The sequence below is a fragment of the Sceloporus occidentalis genome, unplaced genomic scaffold (genome assembly GCF_023333645.1).
Source record: "Sceloporus occidentalis isolate IW3139 unplaced genomic scaffold, rSceOcc1.0.p SCAF_2, whole genome shotgun sequence".
In the NCBI taxonomy this organism is placed as follows: domain Eukaryota; kingdom Metazoa; phylum Chordata; class Lepidosauria; order Squamata; family Phrynosomatidae; genus Sceloporus; species Sceloporus occidentalis.
In genome coordinates this window covers 232,936,880-232,958,569 of record NW_028316982.1, presented here as the reverse complement: position 1 = coordinate 232,958,569, position 21,690 = coordinate 232,936,880, and the positions used below count along the sequence as shown (strand labels likewise).

General features: G+C 38.0%; 1 protein-coding gene across 3 annotated transcripts in view; it reads left to right on the top strand.

Moving 5' to 3' along the window:
- Positions 1-21,690, top strand: part of DCBLD2 (discoidin, CUB and LCCL domain containing 2) — a 49,418-nt gene that overhangs the window by 14,597 nt on the left and 13,131 nt on the right. For all 3 annotated transcript variants that reach the window (XM_089512405.1, XM_089512406.1, XM_089512407.1), the window contains exons 2-8: positions 6,402-6,629; positions 11,664-11,801; positions 14,962-15,013; positions 17,069-17,141; positions 18,017-18,150; positions 20,072-20,112; positions 20,692-20,907. In XM_089512405.1, the coding sequence (XP_089368531.1) occupies positions 6,402-6,629; positions 11,664-11,801; positions 14,962-15,013; positions 17,069-17,141; positions 18,017-18,150; positions 20,072-20,112; positions 20,692-20,907 (882 nt within the window). The remainder of the gene's footprint in view (positions 1-6,401; positions 6,630-11,663; positions 11,802-14,961; positions 15,014-17,068; positions 17,142-18,016; positions 18,151-20,071; positions 20,113-20,691; positions 20,908-21,690) is intronic.

The following is a 21,690-nucleotide window of genomic DNA, read 5'->3' as shown; positions in this document are numbered from 1 at the left end:
TTTTAGTAATTCAGAGGTAAAAGATACAAGTATACTTTTATTAGGAAGCATTTTAGAGTTCTGAAGTCAGTAGTCATTCAGAATGTTTGCTGGCATAGTTACATTTACTATACATGGTGAGAATGTGGAATCATTGTGAGTGTTTAAAACATGAGCATGCTTATCACAACAGCAACAAAATTAATTTTGTAAAATGGTTCCTAACTGGATCTGTGGGAAGAATTTTTTCCCTTTCATATTATTAATTTCTAGTTTGGGGGTTCCATGTAACAATTGGTTCTTCTCCCCACCCTCAGATTACACTGAGAGCACCTTTTCCTTATTTGGTAAAGAACACAAAAGAGATTTCAACAGTTAGTCATAGTGCAACTTGGCTCATTTATAATCAGCAAGGTATTATCAGTAGGAACTTAGGAATTTGTGGTTTAATTGCCATCTTTAAAAAACATGAGCAAGTGTATGATATGTTTTGGGCTATAGATGCTGCATTTTATAGCTGATCTGCAAAAGTAAGGAAAAAAATCCCTGTATATTTTTTTTTAATAGAAAAGGCTTGAATAATTTATGGGAAAGTATTTTAATGTCATCACCATTAATTTTATAATTGGTTCCCCTGTTTTGGTGTTAGTTGTGGAAGAAGCAAGGTGATCTATGACACATCACTGCCCAACTTGATTTTTGAAAATGTACTTTTTCATTATTATTTTTTTGGAAAAATCATATCTGAAAACCTGAGGTTGCTGCCTAGGAATCAGAAATATCTTTTCAGAACTCATAAATACCAGTAGATGCAGAAGTTTTTTATTGTTTGGGGTATGTTTTCAGATTAATAAATGGAAATCATGTTACATGGCTAGCAAGATAGGGAAGACAACTAGCTTTTTATAATAAGTTGAGCTTTTCCATTAAAAACAATGGCTCAGATTATTTTTTTTAAAAAAAATGAAAGCCCTGTGTTGGAAACATTAATGAATTAAAATAATGGGACCACAAGACGTTAGATAGACAATTTTAGAATAAATTAAAATTTAAGGGACTGCTCAGCTTCAAAAATTACATGTGCTGCTTCAATGGAGACTTTCACATTATTCACTTGAGCAGTTTGGGAACATAACCCAGTTGTGCAGAAACAAAGTCCTTATTAGGGGGGTGTGGGGTTTGAAGGGCAGGACTACCTCAATGCCGTAGGCCCTGCTAGGTTTGTGGAGCCACATGCTGACTCCAGGCTTGCTCCATGTGTAAATCATAGAATCATAGAATCTGGGTTGCACTTCCCTAGGATTTTGCCAGAAACCTGCAAATTACCCACTATTGTTACCTATCCATGGAATAGTGTATCTCCACATATCCAGCGTAGTGTAGTGGTTTAAGTTTGGGACTATGACTCTGGAGACCATGGTTCAAATCCCTGCTCAGCCATGTAAACCTACTGGGTGACCATGGGAAAGTCGCACTCTCTTAGCCTCAGAGAATGGCAATGGTAAGTCCTTTCTGAAGAACGGCCAAGAAAACCCTGTGATAGGTTTACTTTAGGGTTGTCATAAATTGGAAATGACCTGAAGGCACATCACAACAAAACATCTTTCACTCAAAGATTATGACTATTTTCTGTAACTGAATTTTTAGCATTGTAAATTATACTCTTTCATGAGTGCAATTCTATGGACTTTGGGGCATCACTGTAGATTTTGAGTGTAATTTCAAAATCTGTTTACTACTTTACACTAAATTGGCACACAATCTTTACAGTATTCAAGAATACAGTATATACATTTTTTACATAATTTGTAATGAGTTTTATTTTCAGGTCTTTGTGAGATGCAATCTTTATATGAAGAATGTGTACTGCTGCACTCCCATCTGTTGCATCAGAATGCTTTATGTAAGAAAGTATTGCTGTTTCAGTGAAACAATACAGCCATTCCCTTTTCCTCCATTTTGATGAGAGCCATTTAAAAAACATTGAATAGCATTTCCATAATGTCAGATGTACATTATGCTGTGATAATTTATAAATTCTTCAGACAGAAGAGTTTGAAATCCCCACTGTCATTAAACTGACATATAGTTCTCTCAGAGTAAGAATGGCATAATGTGCCATTTTACCTATCCAGCATGGTTTAAAATTTCTCCAAAAGCTGTCTGCTTGGATTTTTGACAATCATAGTATGTACTAAATCTTTTCATCTGTGAAATGACTAGTGTTTGAGAATACAAGGACAGCATTTCATGAATTTGGAATGACATTTTCCATTGTGAGTCTTCAGTCCATTATTTAATGGACCCAAATACATGATGGAAAGTGATAGGGAAAAAAGTGATCGTTCTCTGACCATAAGGATAATAAGACTCATCTCGTTCTGCTCCAGGGGGGCTTTTAACCTATTTTAGGCTAAATGTCAAGGCAGTCCATAAAGACTGGTTGTGATTTTCAGTTCTGTAACATTTACAGTTTTAGCATTTATGTTATAAAACATATAGCTCTTTTAATTACCACAGTACCACTATGTGTGAGTTATGGAATAAAATGACAAGAAACATCCCATAAAATACAATAATCCTCCCATAACGGAGAAAGGGCACAACTACAGAGGTCATACCAATCTAAATTATTAAAGCAGTGGAACCCAAACTGTACTCCATCTGAGAAAGCTTACTATGTAGAACTCATGTGGAAAAAGCATCTACAAAAGGATAACCAGACATCCTCCTTTTCAGTGCATGTCCTACATTTCAATCTTCTGTCCAGGATGAATTTCAAATTGTCCTCCATCCTGAGCATGACTGAGAAGCATGAATTTATATTTATGCAAGTGTTTCAAGATTTTATTTTGTAATGTCCTATATTTTTATTGAATGTCCCACATTTTTCAATGACTGGTTTTCCTTTGTGGTGAGGATATCTGGTCATCCTGCCTTAGAAGGTCATTGATGAGCATATTATGTTTTAAGATGGGTTTGACTCCATGAGAAAATAATGATAACCTCCTGCTTAATAAAGATTCCTCCTTATCAGTCAGATTCTCACAGGATCAGATGACATGCATTTACCCAGTGATCCTGTTGACATGTAAAAGCAAAAGAGACAGAGAATGACTCAAATAAGCACACTGTTATGCTCTCATTGACTCCTCTGGCTTTGTTGCTGTGGCACCCAGATAAGCAGTGTAAAGCAATTTAATCCATGAAATGCCTACTATACTGGTCACTGTGGTTGGTGATAGGTGATCCTCTTGTGTGACCACTACTAGCAACTAATTTGGGGAAAAAATCACTGGTTATCGCTACCATTACTGCCACAATATAGGCCTTCAGGTGGTATGTCTGACTTACAATGTCTGTTTCAACATGATTTCTTCCATCAGCTGAATATCAGATAGGTTACCGTCTTATTAATGGACCAGATTTCCCACTGTGGAGTGGGGCACTATTAAGATGGAGGAAAGAAACATTTATCCAGGTTAGCTTGCAGCATTAAGTCTAACATGTGAGGTACTTATCTTGTTAGAGTTATAAAGACAGTAACAGAGCCCTCTGTGGTTGCCATAGCAGCTACAAAATTAGCTTGTTGCCTAGCTGTGTCAGCCTTTATAGTGATGCATGCCAGGATATTTTGCTAATTGGTGGTATTCACATACATTAATAACTTTGGATTAGCCCCCTGTGATTTGATTGATATGAAGATGTGCCCAACATGCTGCTAGTAAATTGTATTAGAAAATAGTATTTGCAACAGATCTGTCATGTGGCTCATCCATGAAAACCATGACTTGAAGATGGTGGAAATGTTAAGGAAAATGCAACATGGGACATACAGTGTAAGAAATAAAAACATGTATGTGAGAGTCAGGGTGACTCAGCAGAAGCAACTAGAAGCCACACAGGTGTAAAAGGTAATGGAATTAGCAAGTCCTAAATGCCAAGGACAGAAATGTAAAGTGGATAATTGAACACACCTGAGAATTGTTAAGTGGTCAAGGCTGAGATGATGAAATCATTAATTGTGGGTTGAACCAAGAGAACCAATGAAAGTGAATGTACACGCCCACTGGGTGGAAACAGACAACAGTGGGTGGTATTTTGCAATGACTATAATAATGGCTATGAATCCCAATGTATTTTGTGGGTAGTAGTGAGGAGTATTATTGGAGTTGTGTTGGATAGTTTTGGAGCTGTATATAGTAGAATAAAGTAGATCTTTTATATAAGACTACTGAGTTGTCTGGTGTCTTGGGTGAAGATACAAGAGCCAGCTGAATCCTGAAGAAGTGGGAAGACTTCTGTGGAAGCAAGAGTGAGAAGGCTTGGAGAGTTTGTCAGGGTCTTCAGCCTATTCTCTGTAACTCTGCTGCTTTAGAGCAAAGCTTTAACCACTGGCCAAAACTGGTCAGCGCCGGTGCGTAACAAGGTGGTGAGTTCGAGCCAGAGGTGAAGAGCAACAACTCCCATCATCCCTGACAGGAAACAAAAATGGTCATGTGATATCAAGCCAAAAATCTGCATGTAGATTTGAAAGGTCTGGAAGTGGTGCCCTATGAGGAGCTGTTTAGGGAGCTGGGTATATTTATCTTGAGACATAGAAGGTTAAGAAGTGACATGATGCAGTGTTGTTTGCCTTCAGGTTGTTTCCAATTTGTGGTGACCCTAAGGCGCAGGGTTTTCTTGGCAAGTTTCCTCAAAGGAGTTTGGCCTTTGCATTCTTGTGAGGTTGAGAGACTGTGACTTCCCCAAGGTCACAAACTGAGGATGGAATAAGTCTGTTTTCTGCTGCTTCATAGATTAGGACATGGAGCAATGGATTCAAACTATAGGAAAAGAGGTTCTACCTAAAAATTAGGAAGCTCTTCCTGAAAGTAAGAGCTGTTTGCCAGTAGAATACACTGCCTTGGTGTTTGGTTGAGTCTCCTTCTTTGGAGGTCTTTCAACCAAGACTGGAGTGTCTTCCTGTATGGGAAGGGGATCTACTGGATGGCCCTTGTGGTCTCTTTCAACCCTATGATTCTGTGATCATCTTGTGCATCTCTGTTAGAAAGTAGGTCATACTTACTATAATGTTGCTTATTTCCAGGGAATTGTGGCTAGGACAGAAGCATAAATCTGCTCCCCTTCGTGCCCAACTCTTCTTTGATTTTATCACAAAGAAGAGATCAGAAGTACCTGCTTTTGTTTTCAACTCTTTCTTGTAGACATACCATACTGTAGGGGGAGAAACATACATGACTGCTGAGATTCCATTTCAACATTAGGATGAACCTCCTGACAGTAGGGACTGTTTGACAGTGTAGCACACTCTCTCAGAGTGCAGTGGAGTCTCCTACTTTGGAAGTTTTTACATAGAGGCTGGATGGCCATCTGTCTGGAGTGCTTTGATTGTGTGTTCCTGCATTGCAGAGGGCTGGATTGGATGGCCCTTGTGGTATCTTCCAACTCTATGATTCTATGTTCACAGAGCACCAAATGAGTACTGTATTGCATCTGAATGCAGCCTTGGGGCTCTAACACAGAGAGTGTATCCTTCCTCTTTTTTCTTAGTTTTTGAGTCACCCTTTGGCAATCATAAACATATGGTATTGGAATATTGAGGTTTCATTTTGTAATTATAAATACTAGGTACACCCTTATTTACATTTAATCATGTTTACAATTATCTAAATTAGTGGCAATCACAACATCTTGTGGGAATCATTACACTTTAATTATTAATTGAAGAAAACATTATAAATTACAAGGGTGCAGGAATACCTATTACTTTTAAAATATCCATTTCTCATTTGCTTTTTGTTAGGAATATTATAGGGTAGGTGCTTTTATCCAAGCCAGAATGGCTGGCTGCTGCATTTGTAGCTAAGCCACATGTACTTAATGTATTCATATATTTACTTTAAAATATTTGCTTATTGACTCTCAGATTACCAGGGATTCCAGATAGAAACAGATTTAGAACATTCTTTAAAAGCAGTTAAAACAATTTTAAAAATACATAGCTGAAAAGAGACACCAAAGTCAACTCTAATTTTATGAATGACAGGCTTACGAACGACAAAAGGTTTACTATTTACTAAGAGGAAAGTTGAACTGTGTTCAGTGGGTATTACTCCCTGATAAGATTAAACTTATTTTCAGATGTTCTTGAAGATACTTGTTAAACATATCCAAGAAATAAGAAGTTAAATCTTACATTGATCTCAGTTTTGGAATTTTATCTCTGCTTCTGAAACTCATCTCTGCTCAGTTGAAACATTTCCCCACTTAATTGATTCATTCTTGTTATATAATGCAGTAGCTAAGAGGTTAATGACACTGTGGTGGCTATAGTCTGTGGACTACACAGTCTGCACATGTTGGAGAAGTAGTATTTCCTGAAAGCAACATCACAGATCAATCTTTTCTTTTTCTTTAAGGTGATGGATGTGGTCATACAGTTTTAGGACCCGAAAGCGGAACTTTTACATCAATAAACTACCCATACGCCTATCCTAACAGCACAGTTTGTGAATGGGAGATTCGAGTAAAGCCCGAGCAAAGAGTTCAACTTAAATTTGGAGATTTTGATATTGATGATTCAGATTCTTGCCATTTTAATTATGTGAGAGTTTATAATGGAATTGGACCCACAAGGACAGAAATAGGTAAGCTTTTCTTTCTTTTATGTCAAAATCTTGTTGGTGATAATGTAGTTCAAAATTGGGGGGGGGGGGGGTTTCCTTATGGTAGATTTGATTATTAGTTTAAAAACATACCTCCAAACTATTTGCTTGGTTCTTCTCACTCCACTCTGTCTAAGGTTGATGAAGAAAAATTTACATGGATTTGAAGCTTTTTAAATTGGTTATAAGGAATATCTGACTTCATATACGTCAGGACTATTTTACACAGTTGAGAAAAAGCCCACATGGGCGGATTCTCAAGATACTCCCCCTCCCCCCCCCATCCTCATGGCAATCAGTCCAAACAATGCAGGGCCCAATCCTTGATTTAGGTGTGAGCTGTCCATATGAAGTACAGCCAGTTCAGCTTCAAATCAACATGATACCACCCTTAACAAGGATTAAAAAGCAAACCTTTTGCTCCAGTTCTTCCCAGAAAATCAAGATCCCTTCAGAGCAGTGACTAGCAGCTGTTTACAGTGTGTCCTGCTCTGCCACCCGTTGTCATTGACAAATGTCATTCCTTCTGAGTTCAGAACGAGGTGCCCAGCCATGTGATTGATGCTGGGTGCCTCATTTTCAGCCTCAGATGGAGTAAACGACTCATGTGGTGAGTGGCTGCCTCTACCCAATTGGATTATTACTTTCCACCACTGTCCAAATAACCTATCTTTTTAATGCCTGTGAATAGTGGACTGTATGAGGGTGAAAAAAGTGAAACTTAATCAGATGAAACAAAGGTTCTCCTGGTCAGTCGAAAGGCAGATCAGGGAATAGGGATTTATCCTGAACAGGATGGTGTTACATTTCCTGTGAAGATGCAAGTCAGCAGCTTCCTGGGTTCAACCCTGAGCCTGTAGGGTGAGATTTCAGGGTTAGCCAGGCATGCATTTGAACAGTTAAGGCTTCTGCACCAGCTGCATCTATTCGTAAAGACACTGGATCTGGTCACAGTTACACATTCTGTTTGGACTACTGTCTCTACTATGGGCACACACAGTCAATCCACTTGGACTAGATCTTAGAAGCCAAGATGGACAAGGATCAAGCTTACATGTGGTAAGACAGACTGATTCAAACATTTTGTCAACATCATCAGGATGTGATAAGTGAAATTGACACCCCCCACACCCAAAAAACCTGATTAATTGGTACACTGGTTACTTCCACAGTGGTGGGGGTGGAGAGGGAACCGAAACACAGAACAGATTTCAAGTACAGTGCACCCTTTTTTTACACGGGGGATCCATTCTGGACACACACACCCCGGTGTAAAAATCACATATGCTCGATCCCCATTGAAAAATAGGCAACGCACCCCATTAGTCTTAATGGGACGCGCTGCCCCGCACACTCCTCGCAGGCTCCCTCGTGGCTTTCAGCGTATGCTGAAAACCACGTATGGTGCATCCGTGTATGATGTGGCCGCACTGTATCTATTCTCCCATTTCCTTACTTGTCATGTCCAGCCCCCAGTGCTATACACAGTGCTCTGCCTGTGATTTCCCCAACTAAGGGCACTGCATTCCTCTGCCTTGTCCTGGGACTCACTAGGCACATGAAAAATGTATGATATTCAACAATACATGGAACAAGAAAAATAAGGTGCTATTACAGCAGGTCAAAACAACTGCCTTCCATTTTCTCCTTCATCTAGTGGTTCAGTTCTGTACTTTACTTCTTTACTTCAGAGAGAATAGTTTAACATTCTCCTTGCTAAATGTATACATAGCAGAAACCACAGTGTAGTAACCACTGTTGTCCCCATTTCTATTTTTGGATAAAATGGTGAGACATTATTTGAGTCTTTTCAAACTAATCCCCCTCCCCTGTGCACACCATCCCCTACTTGATCTTTCTTCTTGGCCTTTTTGCTATTGATTAAAAACTGTGATCCACTGGCAATCTGTGATCTTCTTTTTCTCTCTTTTTTGCAGTTGATTTCCTTTTAGTAGTTACCATAGTCTGATCTGAAAATCAACTATCCATAGTTGGTATAGATTCTTCACATGTAGTTTTCCAGAAAGACGACATAGTATTAAAACTAAAAGTCTAATTTTTACCTAATGTGGTTGTTAAAACCCATCTTCACAGTTGTATATGGCTCTTCATTCTCTGGATGTCAAGAAAATATTAGCTTCCTGTCTCTTGTATGTCTCCTTTTTGACATGTCTTTGGTACTCTGCTACTCTGACCCCTAATGCAGGGCTCCCAGTTCCACTGCAATGTTTTGCTAAATGGATTCAGGAAATGAATAGACTGTTTTATCACTTGTTTAAATTGCCGAAACCATTGACAATAAAAAATGTCCCTGTAGAGCTGTGGAACTTTATAAGTAGTTTTTGTAAGGCACTTTTTCTGTGTGACCTTCCTCTCACAGATCTTTGCAGACTGGTTATCTGGTCTCAACCATCTACCTTCATTAAAGATAGCTGGTTAAGCATCAGATCAAAATTGGACACTGCTTTCAACAGAACAGTGCTATATATCATGATGTGCCATGTATCCTCAGATAAGTTAGATTGCTAATCACATGTATTAGTGAGACATAGAGATCATGAAGAAGGAGAACAGGTTGCTTACCAGTAACTGTAGGCATCTGTGAACTCACACAGCCCACCCTCTTTGTCTCATCTTCTTCTGCTGGTGTTTAATGAGAAAGCAGGGCCATAAGGCTGTAAAACTATCTGCTGCTGACATCTGTAAAGAAAAGAAAAACTAACAAAGCCCTACACAGACTAAATCAGAGTAAGTTCACCAAACAACTAACTTGGAGGAAATGCCAAAGATCTGACAAGATAGAAGGCCGCCGAGTTCAAGCTTTAAAAAAGTAACTCCCAAGTATTCAGCTGGGACTCTCTTTTCAGATAGCAAAGGGAGAAAATACACTCTCTTATCTCTGTAACAGAGACATTCCCCGATGATATGGTCCATGGTATCTCAAAACTCACAAAGTTCACAAAGGTCTATTTAGCCCGTCCCAGTACCAAAAACTAAACTAAACCTAGTTGATTAAAAATGTGGAAGTTTTCCAAAGATGGCCAAATGGAATAAACTCTATAGCCAATAGTCCCCAATTCACACGCTTCCCATCTATTTACATACTGCCTATTGTACAGTGGGCCCTTCGTATCTGCTTGCTTTGGTTGCAGGACCCCTCGTGGATATTAAATCCATGGATGCTCAAGTCCCATTAAATGCAATGCCATAATGAAATGATGTCCCTTAAATAGACTAAACAAGGTTTGCTTTTGGAATTCATATTATTTCTGAATATTTTCAAGGTGAGAATGGCTCAATCCATGGATAAAAATCCATGGATATGGAGAACTGACTGTATTTTGTGATGTTTGAGAAATAAAAATAAAGTAGCTTGGGCATGTACAAGCATGTGCGAGAGAACCTTGCAAAAAGCTATTCACTCCTAGAATTGTCCAGATGTGTCTCTGTGTGGGATTAAGACACATATATGTCAGTTCACAGATAATACTGGAAGAACTAACATTACAGGTATGCAACCTGTTTGAACAATGTCTTGTGTACTTTTGAACCTCTGCATATGATATTTATGTAAGAATGTTAAACTGTGCTGCCAAAGGAGAATGGTGGCATGTATGCAGAGAAGGAATAAAATTTACAATGTTACAGATAGCACAGTTGATATTTTGTGGCTTGATACGTTTTAATTTAGAGTTGCATTGGTTTTTTTTTCCTTTTTCTCTCTACTTAACTCATGACTTTAGATACAGGAATATTAAGGGTGGCCAAAGGTAATCTTGTTGTGTGCCGTCGAGTCATTTCCAATTTATGGCAATCCTAAGGCGACCCTATGACAGGGTTTTATTGGCAAGATTTGTTCAGAGGGGATTTGCCTTTGCCTTCCTCTGTGGCTGAGAGAGTGTAACTTGTCCAAGGCATCTGTGAACCCATACAGCCCACTCTCAGTGGGTTTCCATGGCTCAGCAGGTATTCAAAGCCTGTTCTCCAGAGTTGTGGTCCAACACTCAAACCACTATACCACACTAACCCTGAATGTAATCTTACTGTAAGAAATTTAATGTGATCTGTCACTAATTAAGCCTTCAGCACAAAGACATAGATTTGCTCTGAGCCAAGGTCACTTGTAAAAGCAAAGCAAAGCACAAGTTTCTTAAATGGTAAAGAATTTCCAGCCCTAATAATATATTCACTTTTACAAGTTGAATTCATTAGCCCAAATACATTATCTACTCCCTCTCCCCCAATTTACCTCTCAGCTGTTATCAGATGGTGTGGCTACATAAGAGAGTGAGCAGTTTAGGTCTTGCTCTACTGAAAGAGAGAGTTTTTGGTAAGGTTAAAATTGGCAGCCATTGATGTTTTTTTAAAAACTTATATATTGGAAATAAATCTCAGTAGAAATATCTTGAGTACAGAAACTGGACTGATAGATGACGAATCTTTAAGTAATGATAGATTTACTGTATATTGCAGAATTAAGGGTTTTAAGAAGATTGTTGAAGAAATTCTGTATTGACCCTGAGAGTGATTTTTTTTCAAAAAAGGAAACTTCACATAATCACAGTTTCTCAGGAATAGTTCATAGCCCACACCATCCCACTTCATTAGCAATAATGATAATATACTAATGGAAATTCATATACTAAACCTCATAGTTTTAGGAATATCACTGTTGTCTTTTTTTCTTCCCTAATCTGTAAAATGTTCCAAATATTGCCAAAAAGGGTGTACCCATTTATATCTGGTTTGATATTTGGTAGCGCTGGGGATCCTGGGATGACTTGAATACTATTCCTTTGGTGATTTCCTCCAGTAAAAAATGGATGTTTAAAAAATAGATAATTTAATTTTTTCATGTTTTTATCCTAGATTATTTCTTTGGTTTATCCTTAGACTTAGAGATTAATTTAATGGTGTTTATAAACATTAGATTCATAAATTTGTTGATCTCAGAAATGTTCTAAATATGCAGATAAGTGCTATGTCAAGTAAACAAATATCTGTCTTCTTCCCCAGGAAAATACTGTGGTTTAGGCTTACAGATGGACAGTTTAAATGAATCAAAGAGTAACGAAGTTACAGTGCAGTTCATGAGTGGCATACACTTCTACGGACATGGATTTCTTGCATCTTACTCAACCACTGACAAACCAGGTATTTATCATGTTTTTATTTAGGAATATATATGCACCTTCACATATCTGCTTTTGTTTTTTTCAGTGTGCAGTCTTACACAGGTAATGCATTCTGGTTTTCCAGTTGCCCCAATTCTGATAAATTATTTCTAATAATTTAAGCCTGAGTTGTTTCAAAACCACATCTAATCAGAGTAGCATTTATAATAATTTAGTTTAGATGATGCTGAACTATGTATGGTTAGAATAAATTAATCTAGTCACATGGTGCCAAAAATATATCCTTTTGGTTCTAAGCAAAATAATTGTCTTCTGACAGACCTTTAAATGCTGTTTGATACCAGATTGTTTTCTTAACATGGTGTTGCTGTTTTATTTCTATGATTTGTCTAGTCTGTAATTATTAATCCTTTGTTCTGTTCATTCACTATAATTTTGTATGAGGTTTTTTTAATGCATACATCCATAGTTGAAAGCTCTTGGTAATTCTCCAAGACCAAAATATTAGCAAAAATCTAGCAAGCTGTTAATTTAAATACAGAAGAAAAAGATTACAGTCAGCCCTTGGTATCTGTGGGGGATCCGTTCCAGATCCTCCTGTGGATACCAAAATCCACCGATGCTACAGTTCCATTGTCCCCAATGGTGGTGTAGCTGAGCTGCCCTTGAGGGCAATGGAACTTCACCTTTCTCCTTGCCTTGTCCCTCCCTCCCTCTCACTTTCCTGGTGCTTCCCTTTGTTTCTCCTCTCCTCCTAGCTCTGTGCATGAGAAAAGAGGGACCGGGCAGAGGAGGCGGAGGCAAAGGAGGGGCACCAGTGCCTCCTGGAATGACTGAGTGCCTGCCTGAGATGGGAGCAAGTGCCACTGACCAACTGCTACCTGACCTGGCCCCACAGCCTCCCCATGATGCCACCACCCAGACTGCTCCCTTCCCTCTCTCTTCTCCCTTCCACGGGTGAGAAGCAGAATGTCTGTTGCAGCAGCAGCAGAGGCTTCAGCTGTCTCCAGACAAGTCATGCCTGGGGGTTGCTCAGCTGCCCTCTTCCTTCTCTTTCTCATCCTCCTGGGCTCTGTAGCTGGTCATCGGGGAAAGTAGGGCTCTGGACCGGGGGGTCCGAGCAGCAGCCATCCTCCACATACAGTATTTTGCGGAAGGCTTTCACTGGTGAGGGGTGACCACCTCCCCCACTGCTGCTGCTTCCTCATCAGATCCCTCCTCCTCCTCCTCCTCCTCACTGTGGGCTTGCCATCCGCAGATGCTTGAATCTGCAGATGATAAGTTTGCAGATACCGAGGACAAATTGGGATATATAAAATAGGAACAGAGAAAAGAATGAATATGGCCAATAAATTTAAAGATGCATGGGCTCCCTTATCATGAAGGTGGAATTTACAGAGCCAAATAATGATATCACATCAATTTTTACAGACATATTATGAATGAGGATAGAAATCCAAAATAATTTCTCTGCTTTCATTTCAGGAGTTTAGCTTTGCAATCATATTTCTTCGTTAAAGTAATTAGTAATAGTACTTTTGATATTATCTCAGTGTAGTGTTCTTCTTTAGAAGAATATTTGAGAATTTATTGAATGAATATGTATAAATGCATTGCACGAATATACAGTAGTGAGGAAAAGTTTGCAGACCCTCAAGATAGTCACATATTTCCCACCTAAAACATAGTTAGTGTCTTATTCGAACCCTAGAATCATAGATAAAGAACAGTAGATAACCTAATTAAAACACCAAACACTTACATATGCATAACTTATTTAATAGCTAATATCCATATGTGGAAAAGGTCTGTGAGCCTTTAGATTCAATACCTGGTAGCACCCCCTTGATCAGCAAAAACTTTGTGTAAGCATTTCCTATAACTGTTGGTTAGTCTCTCACATCAGTTTCAAGGACCTTTGGCCCATTTCTCCTTACAGACAGCTCAATGATATTTAAAAGCTTCTTTGCATGAACAGTTTGCTTCAAGTCCTGTTACAATATTTCAAGTGGGTTTGGTTGTAACTAGGTCATTGAAATATCTACACTTTTTTTCAACTGCAGCTATTCTTTGGCTGGGGATGAGATTTTGAATTGTGTGTTTCTTTTTTGCCCAACATAATATTTCTCATTGAGGCCATGAAGTTCTACCTTTAACTCATACAGAGAACATTGTTCTAGAAACCTTGTAGATAATATATATGATCTTTAACAAACAGGTAGCAGCTTTTTTTAGAGAACAGATGTCTTTCTCCCTGCAACCATCATTCTTATTCAGCCTTTTCCTAAACACTGAGTCATCAATACTCTTCAAGCCAATGCAGCTGCGGCTTGTGGAATGGCAGATAATACTTTGGGATTCTTATTGTCTTCCTGGATGATGCAGTTGTTTGTTCCTGGAATGATTTTGGTAGTACAACCACTTTTGGGCTGAATGACTTTGGTCTCTCCATTTATAGACTATTTGTATGACAGTGGATTGGTGACACCCCCCGACACACAGTTCTTAGAAATGATTTTGTAACCCATTCAAGATGGCCATTGCAGAAAGAACTGCTTCTCTGATGTCCCAAGAGACATATTTTGACATGGGATGGTATGTTTCCACACCAACCATATGGTGGGAGCCAAACTCTGACCCTTTTGTAGGGTGGGACCTCCAAATTCATTTATGCAGTCTACCTAATTACTTAAACACTCAATTCTAATTTTTCTGTTTAATGAAATTGATGCAACCAGGAGTTCACTTACCTTTACAGCTACACTGACTCTTGTATACCCATTACTTGCATAATTTGTGCATCATTTTACTTTGCAAGACACAGAATTGTTTAATATAGATGTAATATAGTTACTAATATAGTTGGAATAGGACTGGTTGTGATTAGAGAAGACTATTATGTTAAAAATAGGGAGTCTATAATTATTGTTAGGGTTCACAGACTTTTTCTAGCTAGTGTGTGTGTGTGTGTGTGTGCATGTGTTCTCACATGTGTGTGTGTAAAATAATAAAAAGCTCTGGAAAAAAATAAAAATGTTGCCATAGGATTAAACTGCAGAAGGTCCATTGTACTACTGAAATATTTTTCTGCACAATGATGACTGTTTAATTTTGACATTCTGTCAAAGTATACATTTTCGATATAGACTTTCCCTTAATATATTTTTCTTTCTTTTTAGATTTAATAACATGTTTAGACACTGCAAGTCACTTCTCTGAGCCAGAATTCAGGTAAAAAATGTCTCTTTTTTTCCCTCCTAGTGTTATTCTAATCACTGTATTTCTGTCAATAGTACAAGATCACAGGGATAAAATCGGCAGCATATGTGAAATAGGTCTTGACTACAAGCCCATAATTGTTTTCTGGAAGTAAGCTTCACTGAAAGAATATGGAAACATTACTTTTTCCTAGAGCTTCCAGAACCCCAACCAGTGTGTCATTGGTTATGCTGGTGAAGGGATTCTGGAAGTTGTACTTCAAATGGACATTTTTCCTACTTCTATTCATTGAATCCAATGGGGCACTTCTGAGTAAATGCACCAAATTTACTGTATTAAAGAAAAAAGTTTTAACAGAATTTAACAGTTCTTTGTAAACCGTAATCATAACAGTTAAGGCCAAGTCTTATGATCACATTTTAGCATGTTATAAAAACAAGCTGTGAATGTCCGTTATTCAGATTTTATCTGCCTCCAAAATTTTTTGGGGGGAGGTCTTATGCTGAAATCCTATATTCACTTAATATGGGATTGGGGTTGAATTTTGTAGGATTTATTTTTAGTAGGCATCTATAGGACTGGCCTGTTATAACTGTCATAAGATTGAAACATAATTATTCATAACCTGTTACATCCAATGCATCTGGTCTTTCTTTCTGGAATGTTGGTAATTCTCACGTTCTTGATTGCATCGCATGATAATTGGAATGCATTAATAAAGTTTTCAAAGGTGTGAATTAGTCTAAAAATTAGCATGTGTTGTTTTTGCTGTTACAGTCATTTCCTTTGAACCACATGGGTCCCTTTTTTGGGAGAAAGGCAGAATAAAAATGAAATAGATAAATAAATTAATTAATTCTGACCTGCCAGTCCCTATGGAACTAGGCTGGAACAGATTGGAATAGAGCAAGACAATAGACACAGAACACCAGTTTAAAACCACATGTTCCTCTAATTATCTGATTTGTGCTTTCAAAAATCCTGTGTTTGAAGTCTCTTCATACCATCTCAACAAGTCATCCCAATTTCTATGGAAACTTTTGTGTATTCTTCTGCAGTATACCCCTCTGTTCTGCAGTGTGCTTAAATCTCTGTACTTCCTGTTTTGATCACTAAATTTGCTTAGTTGATGTTTCTGGTTAAGTGTTAGTGGTTTGCAGGTTACCCATGTTACGCAAACATGAATGTAATAATTTGGGAAGTTTTGTTGAAATCATAGGATTTATTCCGACTTTTGGTTTTAGCATAAGATGCACCAAGTTAATCCCTATTTATGTTTTATTATTTAGTAGAAAACAGTGATGTAGACTCAAGTCACTTCAGTGACTCAACTTGACAATAAATGATGTACTGTCTTTATCCAACTTGGGACTTATATATATTTTAGTGTCTGATTTGTTGGCATCATTCACTTTGAGCATCAAGCAAGACCCTCCCCAGAGTGTTGGACATGTTTCTTGAAGCAGAACAGCAAATTCTTTAAGCAACATGCTTAAGACAGAAGGATCTTTCTAAAGCTTCGACCTCGACTCCCACCTCAAGCCCATTGCTTAAAGCATTATTTGCTGTTCCCCTCTTGCCCTCTTTTTTCCTGTTAACAATTGGCTCCCAGACTTGATCCTCAACCTGAGACTTGACTTAAGACTTAAGGGTATAGACCTGAGACTTGGAGTAAAAGACTTGATTGCATCACCGGTAGAAAAGTATTAAAGCATTCTGGACAAGCATTCTGTAGATTTAATTTGAATGTTTCAAGTAGTGTAACAGATATGTGTTATAAATATTGCCTGGTTTTATTGGAGCCACTTTCTGTCTGGTTGAAATACATGCTCAATCACATCTTATGTGTTCTTATTCATTTCTTCCTGTAAATGTCTTCTCCTGTCATTTCTGGCTTGACAGATATTTCATATTTTGGCAAGTTGATAAATGCTTATGATTCAGCACCAATTCAGAAATCAGCAAGGTCATTGCACACATCAAATAGATGATTTTATTATTCAGAACAGCCTTTTATGTAATCAGAGGCTATATACTTGTTTTATTTTATATCCCTGTTTCTTACAGTAAATACTGTCCCGCTGGGTGTGTGCTTCCTTTTGCTGAAATTTCTGGGACTGTTCCACATGGTTATAGAGATGTAAGTAGACTTGAAATATTAATTTGATATCCTGCTGCAGTGAACAACTGTGACATTTTCATGTATCTAGCTTGGGGGATGCTTTACTGAAATGCTACACTTAATGTTTATTTATTAAAATAGTTATTTCCCATCCTATATCATGAGTTATCAGAGCCACGTACAAGCTACATGGATATAAATACTGTAGACCAGTGGTTCTCAACCTTCCTAATACTTAATACAGTTCCTCATATTGTGGTGACCCCCAACCATAACATTATTTTCATTGCTACTTCATAACTGTAATTTTATTTTCCGATAGTCCTAGGTGACCCCTGTGAAAGGGGTCTTAGATCCCAAAGTGCTGTAGACTAAAACAACTCAGAACATTAAAAATAATTTAAATATAATCAATATAGTCAAAGCACATTAAACAAGTTGACAAACTGAAAACAGTCTAAAACCGTGGACATAAACATTTTAGGGTAAATCGTTTAGGCCCTATAGGTGCAAAGGAAACAATAATATGTTTCCTTTGCACCTAACTGAAGCTAGATACTAGGGCCAGCTGAGCTTCCATGGGGAGCTGGAGCTCCACAACAGGGCTCCACTTCTGGGGCTCCTCAGCTGAGAAGGACCTTCTCTCATGTTCTCATATAGTGTACTGTATTGGAAAGCCCCCAATGCAGACCTCAATTCTTTTGCAGAGAAAAATGACTAGACTCATTTTAAATATACTAGTATTACTGAAAAATGTTAATATAAAGTGTGTGTTTTCGTGTGCTTACAATCTTGTAAATGAATGTTAATCTGTGTCTACCTGTTAATAGTATCTTTAATGAAAACTGTAAAAATACAAAGCACATAATTTCAAATTTCTCATCTCTCCCAAGTCATCTTCACTTTGTATGGCTGGTGTACATGCAGGAGTAGTGTCCAATGTTCTGGGTGGTCAGATAAATGTTGTAATCAGCAAAGGCATTCCATATTATGAGAGTTCTCTGGCTAACAATGTAACATCAAAAGTGTAAGTATATGTTCTTTTCTTTTATCGTTGTTGTTGTTGTTGTTGTTGTTGTTGTTGTTGTGTGCCTTCAAGTCATTTCCGACTTATGGCGATCCTAAGGCAAACCTATCATGGGGGTTTCTTGGCAAGTTTCTTCAGAGGGGTTATGCTGTTGCCACCCTTTGAGGCTGAGAGAGTGTGACTTGTCTAAGGTCACCCTATTGGTTTCATGGTTCAGTGGGGATTCAAACCCTGATCTCCAGAGTTATAGTCCAATACTCAAAACAATACACTCTCTCTTTGGTCATTACTCCTCATCATTGTTAGAATTTGACTTATAGATATTAGAAGCTCATGATCCAGGTTGGGGAGGACTCATTCCCCTCCCATTTCTCTGTCCCACCACCTTCTCAGGTTTGTCTGGTGGGAACAAAGGATAGGGCTTTCTCAGTGGCTGTTCCCAGCCTTTGGAACTCCCTCCCCAGCGAGGCCAGGTTCGCTCCTTCCTTGCTGTCCTTCCACCAGCAACTGAAAGCATTCTTATGCCGCCAGGCTTTCAATGACGTTTAATGTTTTAATATTATAAATTGTTTAATTGCTCTTTAATTAACTTTTATATTTATTCTTTTGTCAAGGTTTTGGTATAGTTCTTAAATCTGTATTGTTTTTAAAATATACTCTGCCTTCTTGGGTCCCATTATTGGGTGAAAGATGGGATATAAATGAATAAAATAATAATAGTTTCGACATTTTGAGATGAAACTCCCTTCCCCCCTCCTCACCACATTGCTTGGACAAAAGACCATCTCAAGTATAGAAAATCATTTAGTGCTGAAGTATTAAACTGAAGTGTAACACTGAATAATACTAAAGCTGTCATGGCACATGTGCTGTCGTTGTCAGAAGAAATTTTAGACTAGAAATAAAATACAAGACATTGCTGAAAGTTGTGAAATGTGTCTGTTTAAAACAACTCTCTATAGCATCATAATCCTCTTCCCTGACAGCTTCTTTGATAAGTACTTAAAGCAGGGGTAGGCAACCTGTGGCCCGCGGGCCGGATGCGGCCCGGCAAGGCCTTGGGACCGGCCCCAGCCCGGTCCTGCCGCCGATTGCCACCGGGGCCTTTGGGGGGCAATTGTCTATAGAAGCCTCAGAAACATGCATTTATATTAACATTTTTTAAAAAAATCAGCAAATTTTTTTGCGTGTCCTCCATTTTTTAAAAAAAGTGTCTTCCATTTGAAAATTTTGTCCTACATTTGTCCTGGTTTATTTACATATTTATTTTTTTAAAAAAATTATTTATTTATTTATTTATTGGCTTCGGCCCCCCAGTTGTCTGAGGGACAGCAACCCGGCCCCCGGCTCAAAAAGGTTGCCTACCCCTGACTTAAAGCAATCTGTTAATAGCTAGTTTTTGTTCTAAGCGTAGCTTTTCTTTAAAGTTTAAAATGTGGGATGGGGAGCATTTGAAAAGTTATGTTCTTTCCATGAGAGATTTTCAACAAATATAGATGAAAAATGGAAGAAGGGTAGGAACTGAACTATATTAGACTATTTTGAACTTTTTATCATTTATCCATATTTCATGGAAATTGTGGAACAATATTAGGTCCAGAATGGTATAGTACAGTATTCCTTGATAACTTGGCTGGGTTGTGTTTTGATGAATGAAGATGCATGAAGTAAAGAACTTACCTTTTCAATAAGAGGCTAACTTAAGTCAAGTCTTTCAAAATCACCTCATTCATTCATTCATTTATGGTCATAGATCAGATATCCCCTTTATTCAAGTAATGTGCTAAGAATGCTGGTTTTACTGCTGTAATGCAGAAATACTGCATCCTTGAGTAATGTTCTAACCAATTAAAAAGAGAGAGGGTGTAAAATGAATTTCATTTGTTTGATACTGAAATAGTAGTCTATTGTTTTTACACAGAGGACCACTCTCTTCAGGTCTCTTCACATTCAAAACTAGTGGTAAGCTTTCAGTTCTATATATTGCCCTTCCCTTTAACATTTAATAATATCTAGGTGCTATCCAATCATATATTTCTACTTCATCTTTGATCCTATTTTGCTAGATGCCTTATTCCCATGTCAAAGTTGTGATAAAATGAGAAATTCTGTGTTTTTATTTGCTCCTGTCTCCTGCTTGTCTTCATTTATTGTTATTATTATTATTATTATTATTAACCTTTATTTATAAAGCGCTGTAAATTTACATAGCGCTGTACATGCAATCTTTTTAGTTAGACGGTTCCCTGCCCTCGGGCTTACAATCTAAAAAGACAAGTTAATGCCATTTTTACATCAACACTGCTATCTCCAACTTTTCCCCTAATGTAGTCATAAACTCCCTGTGTCTGTGAACACAAGACTTTCAGTAGGAGATAGTTTCATCTTACAAGCATTTAAATGAATTTTGTTTAAAGTGTGCAAAGTTTGTGGTCTTGATCCTAGGCTATCTTAAAGACTCAGGGGAGGTTACAGTATTAATTGTCATACATTCTCTCCTGCCAAAGTTCCATCATCTAATCATTACTTTTTTATGTTTAGGTTGCTATGGGACATTAGGAATGGAGTCTGGAGTAATTGCTGATTCGCAGATTAATGCATCATCATTTCTAGAATGGCCTGAGCAAATGGGTCAGCCAAGCACCTGGAGGCCAGAAAGAGCCAGGTTGAAAAGGCCTGGACATTCTTGGGCAGCTTTTACCAATGATGAATATCAGTGGTTGCAAATAGACCTAAACAAAGAACAGCGAATAACAGGTAGAGACTTCTGAGTACATTATTTAGAAGGAAGACAAAAGTATATGTTCCTAAAAATAGAAACTTCAGTTTGAGGGAAACTAGGAGAGATTGTTAAGTAATGGTGGCCGCTTCCTAGAGGATTGCATTGCTGGGAAGCATGTGGCTGAATCAGCTAGAAGGGTAATCTATCTTTATTTAAGTAACAAAAGACATTTGAGTCTAAATATCAGTTTAATAAAAATAATAATTCCCTGAACATTTGTTATTTTCAAGAGATACTGACTCACATCACCAGTTTACAGGTTTTGCATTATTGCTCCCAGAAGGGGAGCATTGTTGTAGCTGCACCATTGGGACTATTGCATAAGCATAGCATAGCAAGCAGCATGACATTGCACAACAGTCATGCAGTACCTATTGTTATAGGGCACCTTGTTGGATAATCTACTCTTATACAGTGACAGAAGGCAACGGCCCCAAAAAGTGTTGTAGGAAACTGGTGATACAGAACAGAGGGCAATGAAAAGAGATGGGTGTCCTGCTCCTGGCCAGAAAAATGTCAGCACATTTTGTGGTGTCCTATTGTATGGTGCAAGCCCCTGTTGCACAATGGGAAATACAGTATTATGAAAGTATCCATTTTACAAAATACTGTTTACTCTGCAAGCTGTGTACATATGTTACACAACCTGCCTCATGAAAGTCTGCATAGTTCTAAACAAAATGTTTGCTACATAGTGATTTAGTATAAAGATACTGTTTCAGATGAACCAGAATTCTGTTGTCTCTGTGCAGCTGAGA